Below are 20,410 nucleotides of genomic sequence, written 5' to 3' on the forward strand. Positions count from 1 at the left end.
GGCTCATTAAAACTCAAAAGCGTAGTCCTGAAGTCAAGTGTGCCAAGCAGAACAAAAACAGGGGGATAGGAAAGCTGCAATTAATGCTGTGGTTCGTGTTTTTAAAAAAAAGCAGAAAAAGAAATGCTTTTAAATTACACTTCTCTCTTTCCTTTTCTATCAATTGCTCACACTAAAACAAGTCATAGACTCAAGAGAATACTGATTCCCACAGCAGTTTCAGAAGTGGGTAGAGTGAAAAACCTGGAGTACACAACTCACCTCTACCTTAAGCAAAGCACCACGTTGCCAGGAGAGGTGTATACTTGCAATGTTACTTGCAGAAGTGATTCTGAAATTCTCTTGCTGACATGTTCCTTCTTCTCAGCACCATGCTGCAGTTTATAGCACCACCTTGAATTACTTGGGAATTTGTATTTTCTTACACATAGAACTGATTTTGATCTGGTGTATGGAAATACAACTCCTGAAGGCAGTATAAGCTTGAATAAGGTACTTAGATTTCTATTTAAAAGGCATGAGAAGCACTGAGAAGGCCAAGTCCTGGGGCAGGCAGTCCAGACAAGTTTCATCTCTAGTTAATTTATAATGAACAGTAAGCCACTGTAATGCCTTTTGTTTTTTACTGAATGTTTCACAGCTGTGTGCTAATGAGATTTCAGCGCAAAGTTTTTGGGTTTTTTTTTTCCTTTTTAATTTTCCTTTTATTTCCAAGAGGTCTGCTGCTACAAGTGGCATAGGAGTTTTGAATATTTCATAATAATGTGCTGAAAGGTATAGCAGAATACCACTAATACAGAGAAACATCTGTTCTGCTCTCTTCTTACTCAGAATTTTAGTTAGACACCAATCCTCAAGTCAGAGGTGCACAGGCAGTGGCAGCTGCTGCTGTGTGCTGGCTTGTCAGTTCTGAAGAAGACAGCAATGCTAACCTCCCAGATGCTGATTTTTCTCAAAAATCCTACAAGCATAAAGCACAGCAGCCAACTACTATACGTCACACAACTGACCAGCTCACCAGCTTCTGTTCGACACACAAAACTCACTGTATCATTCTCTTACAGAAACATGCCAACAGCACTTCAAAAACAAACCACAGAGGAAGGCGTACCACTAATTGCTGTGCTGTGTCCATTCTTCCACAGTGAACCTTTTCTTTGTAGAAAGATTTTTGTTTGTTGAGAAAGAAGAACTAAAGGAGTTAAATAAATAAACTAAAAAGACAGCTAGCAAAGAGCAAGTCCATAGATTAGCAGAGATCTGTTTTCTACCAGCACTGCCCATGCATGTATGAAGGAAGTACAGTTTTCACATGCTGTATATGTATGTATTTATATAAAATTAATAAATATTTTAATAACATTATGGAAAGCTGATGGAAGTTACCTCCTCAGAAAGCAGTGATGAGAAGAACAGCTTGTGTAAACTTTATTACAATGCCACTAGGAGTCAGGACAGTCAGAAGAGAAAAGTACCAAAACTTCCTTTTCCATTCCATTTGAACTGATTGCCCACAATAGAAACAAACATCTCCTGTGACATTAAGTTATCATCAGCTTCTGTGATTCCCAGTTCGCTCAGCCTTTTCTTGCGCATCTGACTCTTCTTTGCAGAAGTAGCACCAAGTTCACTTACAATTTCATGATTGCCTTCAGAAATCTCAGCTTGCTTACAAAGCTCCAATTCATCAGCTACACACTCAGGTAGCAGTTCTTGGCTGAAGCCCTCTACACGTGCTCTCTCATCACTTGACTGGGTAGACTGTGCATTCCCTAAATCAGAGAACAATGAGAATGTCATCGCTGATCACACAAAATAGCCAAATCAGTTAGAACTCCTGGAATTAAGTTTTCTTCAGTCTTAACATCTGCATACCCCACACATTTGGGTAGCTGTTTAGCGCCAGACATATATTTCAAATACAGCAAATGGTAATTAAAGGAAGGGTTTCTTCTTGAGAGGACTTCAAGCTACCAAGTGACAGTGACATTAGAGAGTGTTTATATACCATACTTGAGACTGTGGCAGTTCTTGAATAAGACATAAGAAGAGAAAGACAACTGTCACATTTTATTTATTGCATGCAACAATTTCTGTGCTGGGAGACTCTGCTAACCAGCATGTCTCAGCTCTAGTGCTGAAAGGAAGAAAAGGAGCAGAGATTTATGAACCAGAAGAGCTGTTAGAGAAGCCACATCTGCTTTCCTGCTGATCAACACTCTTATTTCTGAACAACCAATTTAGTTATATAGGCTGTTTACTAGGAAGCATAGATAAAACACGTAAGGACTTAAAAAAATACCTAAGTGCACGCACAGCATGGAGCACAGATATTCACAGTATGTATCTGCAGTAAGTCTAATTCAGGATATTCCATTGTTCTGATCATTACAGAAATCTATTCCAGTTAAATCAAAATAGACATTGTGAGAAGTTTTTGAAAGACACACTTTCTAATCATGGAATTCAAAAGACCTTGTGTATACTAGGTTTAAGGAGTTTTTTATTGTTGGCGGGTTTTTTTATTTGTTTATTTCTATGAAGTCAGAGAAAAATACCTGCTGTTCTGTCTGCTGAAGCACCTACGTCAGAGGCAACTGATGGTTTTACCAGAACCACACCATATCCTTCATTATTATGGATCACATTATTGGCCATGCTTATTTTGGGGATGTCGTAATGTTCATCTAAGAAGTTCTATAGCAAAGAAAGAGAAATCCAAATTGTTACGTCTACCTAATGGGATGCAAATCATTTCATTTTTAGACAGAATTAGCTCTCTGCGCTGGCTAAAATGTTTTAAGTCTATGCAAGTAACACTGCAAAACGTTCTCTTTCTGGGAGATGCAAAACAAAACATTGCTATGTTGTACAAACTCAAGGCAACATGAGATGTAATACACGAGAGTTCCACTATAAGGAAGCAAGGTTAAAAGCCAAACTCAACACAAGTTACTTGCACCAATTCTGTCAGCTAAAAGTTTGTGTTTTTTTGTTTTTAAGTTAAAGAAAAAAGTACATTCTGCCTTGAACTGACCTTTATAAGTATTCCCTCCTTGCAGTGGTGTATGCCGTTGTCCAACAGGGTGCATGTACTACCAGGATATATTTCCACACCAGCACCCTACAAGATAAAACCAACTGCAGTTCATAAATAGTTCAGGCATGCATACAATTTGGCTTGACAACTCTGTGGTTGATCTTGGTGCTCATTCACTTATCTGCACGCTGTAAAACTGTCACCACTCCAGCTTCACAGCTCTGCCAACTAACAGCAATATCTAATATTGAGGCCCCACAAGTTTTGCTACCATTGTCAGTCTACAAAATTATTAGCAAAGAATAATTATGCAGTGTTTTATTGCTTTCTTGCTGTTCAGTCATCCACCTTAACCTGAAGCCCTATCATCCTTCCAAGTGTGCTAATCGGAGTTCAATTCTGTATTTATCTACCAGAAGAAAAGGATAAAACATTTAAAAAGTGCACTTCATTTGCCAAGCAAGGATTTATGAGAAAGTTAATAATCAGCAGGGGAAAAAAAAACAAACACAGAAAATCACTTTAAAGGTACAGCAGGACACAAATCAGTTCAATGGTGTTCAATCACTGTTTCATAGATAATCCATGATCACATCATCGTTATATCATCACACCAATCAGCATGACATACTTCACTGGATGCTACTGAAGGCCATAAGATGCCTGGGAACAGGCTCTTAACACACAGCTGTCCAAGACAACCTGTAAAGGTTCTCACAAGAGGGAATGAAACCACCCCTTTACTGAGAGTTATTTCCTAGTAAAACTCTTCATTTAAATTTAGGAAATAGACAGTAAAAAAAAATGTGTGCATACCTTGGCACCATACAGATCTGAGTTCTTCATTAATAGTTCAGCTGAAGTTCGTACAGTTATGCCTGTAGTTTCACACTGTAACACACAATTCTCTAACGTAGTTTTCCCTTGATGAACATCTACACACACACACACCAAATAGCGTTAAAAGAATCGTATATGCAAAAGCAAACCTAGAGGTAGATGATTCATAACATTTTTTGCAGTACGTTAAAATGACCATTTTAATCACATTGTATGCAAGTTTCACTGATTTGTTCAGGCACAGTTTGAGCTCATGGTTTTTTTGCTAGGATAAGCAGGAACACTGCAGCTGAACACTAATCAAAAGATCTGACTTAAAGTTTTAGTTTACTTGGTTGTCGTTTGTTTCCAAAGTGTCAGCATTTATTTAACTTTTGTGATAATAATTTATTAGATACGTGCATACAGGTGTTTGAACAAGCATTAACACTTTTTAAAACAAATGCCTGCCAAGACTTAGTATTAATTAGTACCTTCTGCAAAGAGAGAAGGCCATGGCCAACAAACTCATTGCTTACAACTTGGGATTATCTGAGTCTCAATTTGAGCATGCTGTCAGAAAACAAAGGGCTGTGCTACTTCAGAAGTTCATATCGATCCTCAGTGGAGAACTGTTCAGTGCTGGTAGTTCTATTATTTCCTTTTCCAGGCAGCCTGACCTAGTGAAACCTGACCTACCACTGCAGAACCAACAGCAGAGAACTCAGATTATCTTATCCAAGATTATGTTACCCGAAAATAAAGCCTGAGAGCCACAACAACTTGAAAGTTAAAATGAGAAAGCTCTGTGCATCAGATTCTTTTTTTTTTAACAGAAAATTACAGAAGATTCATAAGAACATCAAGGTGTTTTTATACTTACTTAAAATCCCTTCCACAGCATCATGTTGCACTAACTTCAAATTGGAGATCTTTATATTGGCTCCTGTACAGTCAACAAAGTTGTCTCCTTTTCCTTGCTTTTCTATCACAATATCATCTGGCAGGCCATAGCCTTAAAGCACAGGTGAAAGTTTGATGAATAACTGGTAACAATCAGGTACACTGGAAGACATTCACACTAAATAAGGAGAGTTTAGAACTTAAGGTTCAACATTCTGAATAGCTTTTTCTCCATTAGCCAGGCCACAGCTTATATCCCCTCTGCACCACGGTCCAAGGACCTAACAAAATTCCAAGTTACCCTCTATCAAACATATTAAAAACCAAATTATTTTTGCCAGTTGAAAGACACGTAGAAGAGATCACATTTGCTGAGATCAAAGTTCTCACTCCCCAAAGCTGCAACGCTATTGAGGGAGTACAGTAATAAAGGTCACATGTGCACATGCAGTCAGCTTTCAAAACAGATAAGCACAGCAGTGCAAGCAGGGGCTCTGAGGACGCAGTCACTACCACAGCACAAGGAAGCAAAAGGAATTCATGTTAGTCCTAAACTTCAGTCAACTTTCCTGTTTTAGATGAAACCTACGTCAAAACTACACATTCCTGTGTTACATGGACTTCCAGACTAAAAAGCAACTTTCAAAAGCATATGCCACCATTGATTTACTAAAGCCATCCGCACTTGTCAGCATTGAAGCACTTACATGGAAATTTATGAGCATGTAAAGCTTTTATTACTTGTCACTGACAAGAATCATGATAAGGAAAGCAATAATGCAACATCTATTAAAGCAGCATGAGTCCTATCATTTTCTGAACGCACACACAAGCTTAGATAAGAAGTGCCCATACAGGATGCTAGCTTTTAACCAAGTACAGAAAGAAATACTCTAATGTGCAAGTAGAAAGGTTAAAAAAAAGAAAAAGCTTTTGAACAAGAGCTGGGAGAACATTTTAGAGACAGCAAATTGAACACAGTTTAGTGACACTTCAGCATACTGCAGTAGCCAGTAATCTTTTTCTAGGGCTTCTAGAGAAGAGGTAGCAAGGGACAGTTTACTTCAGTATGCAAAGAAAGAGCATCACGGGACTCTAAGTGGCAGATCCTATTTAGCTATACATCCCAAAAGAATTAGGTTATTTATTATCCAACACAAGAGTCTTTAGGATAAATCGTCCAGACTACCTGCAGACTTTCTAACCAAGCTTTTATCTTGCCTCATCTATGAAGCAGCTGCTCTAGGAGTAAGGAAGCTGTTGAAAAGACAAGCAACAGAGAGGGAATGATTCTCTTGCCATCAAGCATTGTTCAATACACAGCAAGCTCAAGGCTGTACACCCAGCCTGGCAGCTAAGCAACTTACAGGAGCTGATGGCAACTGCCATCCCATATCTCTGACCACTGGTATAAGGATTGATGTACTTATTTGGTACCTTTGCTGCATACCTTTATCAAGTGCTTAATTTTTCCTTACTATAATTTCCTGTGTTTGCTACAGCTTTAACCTTCCCTAGTTTTCCTAAGTATTTTTTTTCTCCTGACTTCATAATCCTCATACTTTCAAACAAAGTACTGACTTGAACAGTGCAAGAAAAAAAATTAACTACTAAGCAAAACAAATATATTATGTCTTTGATAAGTCACAACTTCACTGCAGCTATACCCAGCTACTCAGATTGGTACCAGCAATTTTTTTCTTGATGCTCTTACTTCAAATGTTTTCGGCTGCTATTACTGCTATAAAAACTTCTCTAACAGAAGTCCATATAAGAAGATTAAGTACCCTGACATATCCATTATTCAGTGTGGTTTGTACTAAAGACATTTATATGCCTTCCTTCTTAAAATAGCACAGTTCATTCTTTAATGGGAGTGCTATTTCACCATTTGTGTTACTCAAAACTATGAAAGTTGTTGTCATAAATACCATTCCACACAGTTTTAGAACAATACCATTTCTGCAAGCAAATCAAGCAGTTTGAGGTCCTTTAACCTATGCTGTCCATCAGCACGCAACTCTACATAAATCAAACACACAAGAGAAGGGCAAAAAAGAAAGTGATACTCATAAAACAAGGGCAAGGAAAATATAATCCCAAATAGCAGGAAATTAAACTCCCAGCCTTTCCCATTATGAAGTTTTGACAAGATAAAGTTACAGCTGAAGAAGAATCTGAACAGCCACCTAAGCCCCAGTGATACACAGACAATTATGTTATGACAGTGTGCAAGACTAAAGCAGAGAAATTATGCTGAGAAACCAAGAATTATGAGGAAAAGACAGCAGCATAACCTAGACAACGCAGGAGTATTTGAAACAAATACTTGGAGAGAAAAATAGAATCACATATGCTGTGTCCACTTCTACAGAACAAACAGATACTAAATCAGTAGCTCTTTCTATCCAGGTACTTCACATAATGCACAGATCTACATCAGCAGCCCACAAGCGTAGCTGACACAACAAATGCCATAAATTAAGCTGACAGAACTTGGCTTTTTCCCTCTATATTCACCAGTACTATCTGGCAGTGAGTCTCAGACTCTCTCTCTCTGAAGTAGACTAAGACATGTAAAGGAGAACAAGAACCTCCATCAAGTCCTGAAAATGAAGCCTCTCAGAATGATTTGCGCTTGTTAGATGTAAAAATATGCAACTGTGTTTCTGTTGGATCCTCTCCAGATATAGGTATAGTATCTAGTTCTATGGGTAATAGTACTAGATGCTGTACCTATATAATTCAGACTAACTGAAGAAAACAGCAAATTTGCTATTCATCAGCAAAACTTTAAGCACACTTCCAGAAATAACTGTAGTTAATGAAATACCTTACTCCATCCTGAAATAGACAGCTCTACAAGCAGAAATAGGAACACTTCAAAGTATAAAGCAAACACACAAGTGGAGCTCCACGGGAAAAAAAAGCCTCTATGCAGAGTTCGTTTGAGACCCTGGACCTTCTATTTATATGGTTTTTAAAGAGCTCAGCAAGACTTCTACCTTCTATTTCAATGGAATCAGCAATGCAGAACACGCCGTCTACAACATAATGACCAGGACAGATGATGACTGTGTCTCCCTCGTAACAAGCATTTACAGCTGCCAGCGGATCACTGTGGAACTGTAAAAGACAAACAGTATAATCAGCTCTTGAAAAAAAATGCTATAAAATAGACATATTTATGCCCTTAAACTTGTTCTTTAATTAAATGTTGCTGTCTTTGCCTAAAGGAAATCCTTTATAATGGCACCAATAACAGGTCATTTCTACTTTGAGTTCTAGAATCATAGCACTCTAGATAAAAATAGCCTTGAAGCATTCCTTTGTGTTATGTTCACTCCATGAGAAATCTGGGGCAGAGTGGCAGATTGAAGAGCATATGCATGGGAAAGCAGACCCCAATATGGCCTGGCTTCCAGGCCAACATCTGAATTCTGCTTCAAGTGACATGCTACAAATCACCTGAAGAAACATATGACAGAAAGGAAAGAAAAAAGTCAATAAAAGCAAACAACTCAGCAATTAGATTTGAGCTGGTTCTAACACTGATAGAGCCCTATCCCTAGAGCAAGTCACTCCAGAACAGAGTTCAGACATTACAGTGGCAAACACTGGGTCTGCATGGCTCTATCTGGAAAAAGACTTCAGTACCTAATGAGTGCAGGCTGATATCCTTCAGAAATATTACTGAGCAATTCTGCATGGAAGGATAACAAATAGTACAGAAAAACCAGGTGCTTCTTGCTTCTAGCAAGAATTCTAGGAAATTCTACAGTAAACACTGTAGGAGAATTTTTCAGTTGCCAACTGAGACAATCTGATTTACAGCCCCAAAGTTAATAGAGAATGCTCCATTTGGGTCTGCACTGCCCACAGGCAATTCATGAACTCGATCAGAACACAGCAAGCTATTTCATTTGGGCCCATGGACTACAGACTGTTCTAAATGCTGAAGTGTTAAGTCCTATCTGAAGTCACTAAAACTAAGTGCTCTAAGTAAGTTTCTACATAGAACCACAGCAATAGAATGACACTTCCTTCTTGAAACCTTAGATCATTATCAACATCAAAAAACACAGGTAGCTAAAGATTAGGGTATTACTCCTCAGCACATTTCATTATGGAATTATTACAGGTTTATTTCCTACACACTGGAAGAAAACTGCTCATATAGAGCACTAAGCAGACAAATTAAGAGAAATCACACAGAATCACAGAATCATAGGGGTTGGAAGGGACCTCTAGAGATCATCGAGTCCAACCCCTTCTTGCAACATTCAGTCTTATCATTTATTGTTTAAATTACAGTACTGTTTTTGGACTCAAAAATACAATGTGCAAATGTATCACCTTTCACGTACATGATTCGTTCACATTGTTTCTTGAGTAGAAAAAAGCATTGGTGAACAGACAATTGCTGTTACTTTACCTGTATTTCTAGTTCTTCATCACAAGATTCAGGGCAAAGTTTGTCCCTTATCAAAGACTGCAAGAGACTTGCCATCACAGTTAAGGATACAACATGAGTGATCTTGATACCTGTTGGTCTCTGCCCTTTAGCTTGGAGACCACTGTATTTTTGGTAACCAAACACATACCTAGAACAAGAACAAAGCTACAGTTAGTTCTTCAGAAAAAAACCTTCTACATGTGGTTTCCCAACCAGGACTCTCCTTCCATTAAACCCAATAAGTACCTCAGCAGAGGATTCTCAATTAGTTTTAGTTTTTGTTTCAAGTGCTCTATTTGCTCGTACAGCTTTAGCCCCTCCACCATGGAGACATTTTCCACTTCAGAGTCTGAATCACTGCTTGCTATGTTGTTCCTCACATTTAAAAACTTCCTGTAGAGCTCTTCACATTGAGACAAGTAGTTGTGGTAATCAGCAACAAGACCAGAAGGCACACGGTGCTCCAGGATGTCATAATGCCTGCAATTCAGAGCAAGAGAGCAGTTGATTTCCCATTTCCATTTTGAAAGATCAAATACAAACCCAGAGAGAACTCGAGATGTTCTGTATCAGTACTGGAGCTGAAATTCTTTGCAGTCTGCACCAACACTACACAAAATCAAAACCCTCAGACACATACAAATATTTTACTTTCTCCTCTATATAGAATATAACCCCTCATGGTGAATAGGTAACAATTGTAAGAAATGTATTCTAAAACAAAAGGTACAGCTACAAAAATAAAAACTTCACAGCAGTGTCTGCATGAGACAAAGATGTGAAAGCACTGCGTATGAAATTTTGTCCCAGAAGTATCTTCCACAAAGGAAATTACAGAGCAGAAAACGCCAGCCTGAAGTTGCATTAAGATTAAGAGATCTGCCAGCTAGACAGTGCCAGGCAGTTATGCAGAACTTACCATGGTCATTAAAAAAAAAGAAATGCTGGACAATAACAACATAAAATGAAACAAGATTTAATGTTCTCCCACCATTTTTGTCAAGAGCAAACTTAACACAGCATAAATAGCTCTGCTGAAGAAATGCATGAAATAAGGGCAAATCTTCAAGGTTCAGAAGATCTTATGGTGCATTAAATGCAGAAAAGAGCAAGAAAAAAAAAATCTATAATCAGAGCCGTAAATAAGGATGCAGTTATTACAAAGAGGATATAAAGAAAAAGCCTCTCAAGATTTTGGCAATGTAATCAGAGGCAGCAGAATGTTAATGCAGCATGATTAAGTGAAAAAGGATTTATAGCAATGCAGAAATAAAATATTTGATGGAAGCTAAAAGTTACACATAGCTTGGCCCTGAGATGCATACTTTGCTTTAGAGCTGGTCACTGTGAAAATGCGCAAAATTTGATCTTCATTTTTACTTTTTTCCCCCAAGCTTCAGTTAAACAGTTCATATTACTTGCCGTGTATAGAATTCACGTGTAGTGTTAGGATATATCAGTTCTGATTGAAAGACTGCACATCAGAGATTGGTAAAGTTTAAAGCATCACATGCTTCCATGCAGTTTCTGAGTCAACAGATGGGCGCTTCAATAGCAACAAAGGATGGCACTCACATCAACACAGCTTGGAGGACAGGCTTTGCATTAAGCATGGTGGGGGACAAAAGATAATATTTTCTTCTCTACTTGAAGATGTTGTTTAACCATTTTGGATTTTAAATAAATCAACACCAAGGTCACTCACAGACGAAAACATTCTCTCTTGGCAAACCATTGCATCCTGGTTAATTCCATGCAAAGACTATGAAGATCCAAAACCTCAACAACAGAATAACCATGTGTTGTGAGTGTAAAGCATAAACGCTTCACAGACATGTATAGTTTGCACATGGAACACATCCCACTCATTTGTATGATCGCTCAGAAATGCAAGCATATCAAACACCACTGTACCCTGTTAGAAACAGACCCACAGCCACCTTTACAGTACAGGCAATGGTACTAATTCCCTTTGTAAAGCTTGTGCTTTACACTGTATTCTAGCACACCTGATATTACATTCTGAAGAGTATTTCAGGGTTAGTGTAAATATTTGCTGATGTAGTTTCAAGGCATCATAGTGATATGAGTACCTCATTCAGATGCATCTGATGTTATTTTAAACACAGTATAACTTAAAAAAGCGTGCTTGTGCTATTTAACCCCCTTGAGCACAACATTGTGTCCTCATGCACTGCTCTATTTCCATATACAGCCAGATGGCATTAAAAAATCCACCTTCAGGAAACCTAATGACAACTAATCCCACAAAGAAAAGAAATGCACATAGTCCTCCTTCAGGACGAACGATTTACAAGTGTTTGTTTACATTCTGATCCATTCTGCTTCTTACTCTACGCCCAAAGCTGAGAGCATTCCATGCCGGCTTTAGACAGGATTACATTACTCACTCCAGCAAGTTTAAGGAGGCAATAGATGGATTTGGAGCGCCATCTGATGGAAGGTTAGGGATTACAGGAGGAAAACAAGGGTTCAGAAATCAAGTGGCAACTTTAGTTATACCCTCTTCTATAAGAAAATAGAGCATCAGACAGTGGCTGCTACTAGAACAGGCTTACTTTAATTTACTAATGAAACCATTTATTTGAGATCTATGCATGCCACTATTCCCACATCACCTTCCACTTGGTTCCACCTAATAATACAAAAAGTGTTACACTTACAGTCTCAGTCGAGGCTCAACACATCGGACAAAGTAATCAAAATCATCCTCCTCCTCCTCATCCCAGGTCCTCCAGATGCACTCGTAGAAGAACCTTTTTGAAACAAAGTAAGCTTTTAAACACAAAGGAGGCTACATTTAACCAAGCAGAGACAACGGCACTAGAAAAACAAATGTAATCAATTCCAGAATGCAAATGAAAACTTTCTGCAATGTCACATCACCCTCCCGTAAGTCATTTAGTAGACACAAGTTGTCCTTTCGTATGAAGAGTTTTAATTTGTATTTCTTGGATCAAAATCCATAACAGCTCAAGTCCCTCCGACCTCCATCAAGAGACCGAGTACAAGCTGGATTTAAAAGACTTACACAAGGTTCTGAGGCTTTTTGATTATTTGGCTTTGGCTAGGCATCCTTACACTAAGCTTTTTCTCTCCACAAGAAGTTTGCCACTTTTGTGATATACACTTAGGTCTCTACTACTGAGCAATGGTCAGCAGAATGAGTCTCTTCTCAGATAGATGAACCTCATTTTTGTGCAACTGCCTTCAGCTACTGAAGTCAGACAAATTTTCTCTGTGATCAGACTCCTGATAGCCCTCAAGGTAAAAATCACGGTACTGACTGTGGAAAGCTAGGCATGTGAGGCTGCCAGCATGGCCTCAAGAACTCAGGACACCACACATTACATACTACCAGAGTGCAATTGCCCAAGACAAGAATTAGCCCTCAAGGAGTTTCCTACCTGACATGCTCCACAGCGAGTGCTGTCTGATCAAACTCCCCCGATTCATCATAAACAACCCACAGCTCCTGCAGTGGTATCCGATGCTCCTTCAGCTCCAAGAGTTCCTGCATGCATTCCAACGTGAAGGTGCTAACCTGTGACTCACACAGGAAAGGCTCACAGAGCTGCACAACCACCTTCAGAGCTGAGTACTCCACATCAACGACCTGTTGGGATGAATAGCTCTTAGAATTTTTCTAGGCAGAATCATAGATATGGCTGAGGAAGGTGATCACAATGAGAACAATCTGGCAGACCTCACTAAGTACTAGCTGACACACACAGATCTACACGATACACCTGTTAGAGGGGTAAATGACACTTGTTGGAGACTAATGCTTCAACAGCCGCATTCCATTTACCTCAACAAGGACCTCAAACACATTAGTGTGCCAAACAGCTTGCCATCCCGACGGCTCAAGGACCTTCTCCAGGTACTCAGCTGCGAATTCTTTCACCTCGGAAGCTTTGCAGTCAGCTAAAATGAAATGGAAGGCAGAACATTCAGGTGAGAAAAGAATGAAAAGTCCTCAGTGAAAAATGAAAACCACTGGACATTTCAGTGCTATTGCTGCAGAGCCTCTGCATTACCTTAAGGAGTCTCACTACACACAGAGAAGTCCTGTGTGCCATTCCCTCCTGGGCCCAGCAGCCAGAGCAGCTGAGGTTACAGCACGGCAGCCCAGCAGTGATGGCATACACCATGGATGCTCTAGCCCTTGCTGTTAACAGTGAGCGTTCCACGTGGCACTGACCCAGAGCACAAGCCTTAAGAAACCTGACCACGTACTCTTCTCCTACTAAAATCACTCACCCAAGATGTAATCCTGGTAAGCCTTAAATCTCTCATAAAACAAAAGATGATCTGTGCGAAAAATATCTGGAAAAAGGGCATTCCCATCTGGTACAGTCCTTCCCAAGGCAGTGCCCGGCTTGTCACGGCTTCCATAATCGCTGCAGGTGTCCTCATCTTCCTGGGTGGGAGCTGGGGGAGGAGTGGGGACAAAGCAAACCCGCAGGTCATCACGTCCACGCAGTCATTGTTTGCTTCTCTATTCCCAAACAACTCCTTCCCCGCCCATGATCCATCTATCACACGCCTGCCTTCCGTGACAAACCCTACAGCGCGCGACTTAAAACGCTGCGAGTCAGGCGCTGAAAACTACAAGGCCCTTTTAACCACCAAGTATCGCTGCAGAAGTACCACAGCCGATTCCCGGAAGGCCGCGGCCGCCTCACGCAAATACAAACTGCTTTCCCAAATCCGGCGGCAACGCCTCACGGGAACAGGAACGGGCGGCCACAGCCCCCAGCAGCTCCCCGAGCCCGGCGGGGTGCGGGCCGTACCTGGCTCCGGCTGCTCGGCGCACTCCCGCAGCCCCAGCCCAGCCATGCCGCCCGCTCCGCCTGCGCGGATTTCAAACTGTCTGCGCCGCCGCCCCGTGCGTCACAGTCAGCGCCCGCCCTCATTGGCTGCCGGAGGGGCGGGCGGCGGCCGGGCCGTTATACTCGGGGCGCCTGAGAGCGGGGGCGGCGCGAACGTTCGGCCGCGAGCAGTGGGACGTTGTGTATCTGAGGGGCTCCGGCAACGTCCGCCTTATTAAGAATTAAAACTGCCGTGAACATACGCGTTCTTTGATAAAATTAGTTATCCTGTCCGTATAGGAACAAATCTCCCCTCAAACAGGGGTAAATGAGACGAGCCAGTTGCCTCCCTGCTCACGTTCAGCACTGCAGTGTCTGCTATAAGAGTCTTTTTGGAGCAGATTCCGCTATCAAGAATCTGAAAGTAATGTTCCTATAAGCTCACAGGAAGGATTCGATCCCAAAGAAAGTAAGGTCAAGCAAAGCAGTTGGAAGATGTTTGTATTTTCCAGAGTGGGCATTTAGCAGAGATGAGGTGACTGGACATCTCTACCACAGCTGAGGCCAGGGAGCAACTAACAATAGACAAAAAAGGTTAGGAAGCTCCAGCAAGAAAACGCAGACCACTATGCAAAGCAATTCAGAAGATCAGTGTCCTGTGACAGAACACAGCATCACACGTTTGGGCAGAACAGCACACTTTGTCAGTGCATGTAGAACTGGTGCTCTGCTGAGCTGTTCCTGGAAATCAAACTATCTCAGATCAAAACAAAAACTGGCTCGGCCCACGGTCAGCACCCCTTTGGTAAGCTTAACAGTACACAGTAGGAATTTTAAAGTGAGAAGCATTCATTTTTCCTGCAAACAATGGCTATTTTAAGTGGTTCGGTTTTATTTTCTGAAGCCACAATGGCTATAAAACAGAAATGGCCACAAGGGGGCTGCCTTACATCTCTGACAACGCGATTAACCAGCTTAGCTTCCCAGTGTTGATATTAAAAAGGAGACATGTGTCTTCTGATACTTCACTCGTTTTTATTGGCAGGAACAGCAAGGTGAAACAGATCCCACAGGTGCAATTTGGCCAGGTGGGGGCCCAGACAACACACACCTCATAAGCAGTCAAATCACAGCAGCTCCAATGCAGGTGTCATAGACATCACCCAAACGCTTTGCTCAAAGGCTGCTGTAACCCACAGCCCTGGCCCAGGGAAGCTGCACGGCAGAGGGCTGCTGAAGAGGCAAGTCAGCCCGTGACCCCTGCGGAGCAGGGCTGTCATGCAGTGTGAAATAAGTTGCTGGGGAAAATTCTTCTGAGCTGTTGCTTCAGATCTCAAGTGTGAGCCTGATTGCTGCAAGTTATTAAAGATAAGAGCAGGCAGTTTATTGGGTCAGGGCAGCCCTTAGTTTTATCCATGAGGTTACGAAGAAAAAGCATCTGCCTGCAGAAATAGATGCAGGATACAAACTCACCTGGCTAGTTTGGACCAGAACTTCATTATGTGCCACTGATCTCACTGGAGCTGTGTCTGCTCATGCCGCCTGGAAATTCAATTCTGAAGTTAAAAAACTAAAAAATAGCAGAGTGTTTTATCCGGTGCTCCTGTCCAAAGAAACAACATCTTTATTTTAATTCACTGCAGGATGATGGACTCCTCAACAGCAGTTCCCCTTTGTGGATGTAAGCAAATCTTACTAGAGAACACAGGCTGCTTCTGCTTTAAGGTATCTTACAGTAATATTTTCTTTGCCTCTCATTACAAGGCAACTTTCACATACAACAAGTATCAAAAGATCAAATTAAATTATTATATGTAATGGAACAAAAAAAGGTTAGTTAATATAAGGCTTGTAAATCTGAAAGTGTCTGTCAAACATGTGCAGAATAAGTGGCTGATACAAGCCAGCACAGATTCACAGTGATGGGAAAGAAACAATAAAAAGGCACAGAAGAAAAAAAAAATCTAAAGACTGGTACATAAGGCAGCAAAAAAGACTGCATACATTTCTGCTTGACACAAATCCCTTTTGTCACCATGGCAATAACTTTAATCTCCTTAGGCTTCCATTTGTCCATCATAAAATTTAGACTATTTTTTTACTGCATGTGTTTGACTAACTCATTGATAAACCACTTTTACATCTGGTGATGAACATGCCATGTAACTGTAGACTGCTGTTAATTATTTGGGTTATTAGTTACAAATTACCTTCTTTGACAGGTACTGCATCACTGTAAGCCTAAATAAATCGAATCTAACCAGAAGAACAATTAAACTTCTACAAACCTCTAAGCTTCATTTCTTCATCCCATGAGAAAGTCAAATCCAATTCATGGATTTTTTCTTTTTTTTAAAGAACTGCTTTGGAGCTTCACATATGAGTACTTTCTTACCTAAACACCTGCATATATCACAGATGGAGCCATACCACTGCAGCCAATGTATCTTCGAAAGTCAGAAAAATTAGAGCTGGAAATCATTTACTTCCATTACTGCTTGTCTTTATCAGCAGAGGATGCTTTCTGAAGTGCTTTCTCTGGTATAATTTAAGCTTATTTTCAGAATCCCCTCAACACTGGCTTCTTCAGAAACGTGCTACACAGACTTAAAATCTGTCCACCAGACACCTTATTTCTTAAAACCACAGTAACAGCACTACAGATCTGGATTTTTCTGTTTATACACACCTCTTTTCTTGCAATCCAACTAAGGAGTTTCAAGATTTGTGCTACTTCACCTGCTGTTTATCAACTTACTCTTACCCACAAACACACCTGACACTGCCCTCATTTGCAGAATGAGGGATGTTCAATCTGGATAATGACTTTCAGAAGAAAGCTACATAACAGAAAATTCAAGTCTACTCAGATTACTTGACTAAGACTCACCTGCAATGACAGTGCCACGAGCCGTGCTCCCTGAGCGCTGGACAGGCCAGCACTGGACTAACACTGGGAGCACTGTTTACCAGGCATTTAACACTGCACAACACAGTGAATGCTGCATGTTGCCACATAACCATCACAATTTCCCATTGGCATTCATAAGAATAAGCATCACTGCCATCAGTGACCCCTTAACTTTCTGCCCCTGGAGAGCTGCTGACCTATCCTTGAAAGAACGATTAAAGACAGGGATGAAATCATCATTACTACAGATGCAGAACACAATAAATCATTGGATATAAGCATGTCAGGAAGGAGGCATGCTTGAAAAAGAATGAAAATTGCTTGCAGTATTGATTTTGTGTGATCACTGCACCTCTTCATTCACTGTAAACAAAACAAAATTAAAGTTACTAAAGATGCAAAAGAATGCAGCTGTTGGTGATGGGGTATTATGCTGCTGTGATCAATGCTTCATCTCAGTTCAAATTTTGAACATGGCTGTTTAGAAATTATTCTCCTGTGATTTTGTTGTATTTCAAGTGCTTTAAAGTTGTTTTTTTATCTGTAGTACAGCTGTGTCTCTATCTTGACGATGAAAGTACAGTAACGACAGCTCTTGGGTCTTAAAATTTAGCTACTGAAGTGTGTTAGAAAAGAGACCAATTAGCATGAAGTGATTTCTGACAAACACTTGACAGTTGGCTTATGATTACGTCTTAGCAGATGGCAGTCAGATAGCTCCAGCCTTTCAGAAGTGTGCTACTTCAGCTGGTAGTCAGAACAGTAGCAGGCAGCCAGTTTGTTCTGGACATCATAAAGCAGAACACAGTATGCACAGTAACCCTGGATTTTTTTCTAGATGCTTTTCTGTAGTGGACTTCATCATCTGTGCTTTCAATCTGCTTAACAATTTGTGCATAATTACAACAACATACTCAATACTGCTTAAACGTGTAATTATGTTTAATTACAAAGCAACATATAACTGCACACATGCTCAGATGTGAAAGTCAATTCTTCCTGCAATGGAATTCTTAAAATATTTTGAAGTTTTAAAGATATGTTTAAGACTTGACAGAAAAAGCAACAGTCGTTCGTAATGACTGCAATTTTCTGATCTAGATAAAAACAGCAAATCTCTTACTTCTTGTAGGTAGGATGGCACATATGTTTGGAGGCAGTTGGATTCATCCACATGCACACTTCTAGAAACGTTAGTAACAAATTCCTTTGCTGAAAGTCATGGTTCTCTGTGGTTATCGTAGTTCATTCAGGATGGGCGCCCATGGGTTTTCTAATTTTGTTTCAGTTTTAAGTAAATGCAGTTAACATGGAACCTCTGGGAGCAACAATTTAAGATCTGGATCAAGTTCAATTAACACAACAACCTGAATCAAAAACAGCTTTTTTTCTTTTCAAAAGATCAGAATATATTTTGGTTATCATAGAACCATTAAGGTTGGAAAGACCTAGAATAAATGCTTTAATTCAAACAAGATAATGAAAAGGTCTTTAAACTATATCCAAATTAATAATGGTTAAGTAGTTTAAAAACAAAATGTTTTTCTTTTGAATGGTTGACATCCAGATTAATTCTTCCTCCCATGTTCCCGTATCTGGAAATCTTACCCTTCAAACACAGGTCCTCATTTATTTGAAAAACAAAAATGACACACTGATATGTATTTGAAGCCACTCTATTTCTTCCCTTTGTTTATGCCGCCACTCTGCAATAATGGCTATAATGTAGAAAAGAGTTCAACTGAAATGGAAAATATTTCCTGTCCAGCATAAAAAGAAACTTGATATTATTTTATGCTCTTTTTAAGATCTACCACTAAAGCAGCAAAGCAGTGCACTGTGTGCTAATGAGGATCAGTCACACCAGTACAGTCGGGCATTTTCACAAAAGAATGCCTTCAAAGTAAGGCAGTTGGTAAGGATCGTGTCCCCCTGGCAAGCTTTCCTGCTACCATCCTATAAAGGAAAAACACAGAAAAAGCCCATCACTGCAAGCCAATCTATAAGGGTAAAGATTCCCAATTTGAAAAACTGTCTGGACTAATTCAAAAGCCTTCAAACCTACTTCAGTAGTTGTAACAATTTCAAAGCCAGTAATTTTGGAAGTTCCTCCAAACGCCACACGATGCAAACAACACAGTACTGACTATAGCAGCAAAGCCCCATTCACAGCTCTCCCCACCACAAACAGCCCCAACACCGCATCAGTGCTGCTGTGAAACGCACAAGGGTCTCAAATCCACTGCAGACCAACCCTAACTGCAACCCCTGGGGCCTTGAAGTTCTCTTAGAGCTGGAGAATCCAAGCACACAGGCTCAATTCCCATCCCTGATGCCTCAGCTAGAGGGATTACATACTGAGCAGCAGTACAAGAAACCCAAATGTTTTACATGAGAGCACTGAAGAGCATCTCGCTTCAACTTCCGCGTGCCCAGTACACGTGGCTTTTCTTAGGAGAGGTAGTTACTCACGTTTGCTGGAAGCACGGATCAGGATGACCGGTAAACTGTAAGAACGTGTTTGAAATAATCCTGTTGTCCATTTCTATTTCATAACATGCTTAACAGGAAGAGATTATAAAAGGATTTGATTTGCATCAAATGCAAAAACTTTTTCCTGGAAAAAGAACTTCTCTTACATTTTCTTAGTTCCATGCTTGAAACTACTCATAATTTTATTCAGTTTTCTCTTTCTTCGCAGTACTGTAACAGATCTGAAATGAGAACTTCCTTTACTTGAAAAGCTGAACTATTGCATTACAAAGCAATGCCCTTCAAACATAACATTCCATCACAGAAAACAATTCCCTACTTTTATTCGGTCTAAACTTTCTGTCCACTATAGACATGAAGCTGTCCTGAAGAAATAAATTCGGTGTTCAACAGAACAAACATTCACATTTAGCAAAACATTTTCAGCCAGCTGTGCCCAACACAGAGACATTACAGCTGGGAGAACTGCTAAGAAGGCACAGAGGTAGGTCCACACAGAAGCAATGGCTTTAATACTGCTGCACAGAGTTTAAGACAGAACAGGGATATTTGCTAGCACATAATCAAGTATGAACTTAAAGCAATGACTTCTTTAAAAGAAATAAGTGTCTGTTCAGTTTTAGGTTGCTTTTTTTTTTAATAAAGGAAGATTAAAGGCTATCACTTCCTCTTAATGTTCCGTAACTGCTTATTTAGCTTCCGCTGACACTAATGGGAACAGCCTGCTTAATCGCCGCGTGCAGCGATGAATACATCTGAACACACAGCGGGTGGGAGCTGCCTTGCCTTTGGCGTTTAACTAAACAGAAGAAGGACGTGGGAGCTATTGTTCTGCTGGCATTGTTTTACAAGTTTGTCTAGCTGTGAACGTTAAACGTTCTAAGCTGTAGCTTCTAGAATGTTTCTGAAAGACTTCTAAGTACCGTGTCCAGTGCAAGAACAACCAGCCCGGC

The 20,410-nt window shown here is 40.3% G+C and overlaps 1 protein-coding gene across 1 annotated transcript; it reads right to left on the reverse strand.

The window, feature by feature from the left end:
* Positions 1–950: 950 nt before the first annotated feature.
* Positions 951–14,099, reverse strand: SHCBP1 (SHC binding and spindle associated 1). Its single transcript, XM_065733209.1, has 13 exons — positions 14,036–14,099; positions 13,503–13,673; positions 13,051–13,166; positions 12,647–12,855; positions 11,903–11,995; positions 9,465–9,698; positions 9,198–9,366; positions 7,768–7,888; positions 4,743–4,874; positions 3,857–3,975; positions 3,038–3,124; positions 2,559–2,697; positions 951–1,772 (listed from the first exon to the last, which is right to left on the reverse strand). Exons 1-13 carry the CDS (start codon positions 14,079–14,081, stop codon positions 1,459–1,461), a joined length of 1,950 nt encoding a protein of 649 aa, XP_065589281.1. The 5' UTR covers positions 14,082–14,099; the 3' UTR covers positions 951–1,458.
* Between the last annotated feature and the right edge of the window lie 6,311 nt (positions 14,100–20,410).

This window comes from Cyrtonyx montezumae, unplaced genomic scaffold, assembly GCF_038088225.1.
Source record: "Cyrtonyx montezumae isolate F1298 unplaced genomic scaffold, pur_monq_1.0 scaffold_17, whole genome shotgun sequence".
In the NCBI taxonomy this organism is placed as follows: domain Eukaryota; kingdom Metazoa; phylum Chordata; class Aves; order Galliformes; family Odontophoridae; genus Cyrtonyx; species Cyrtonyx montezumae.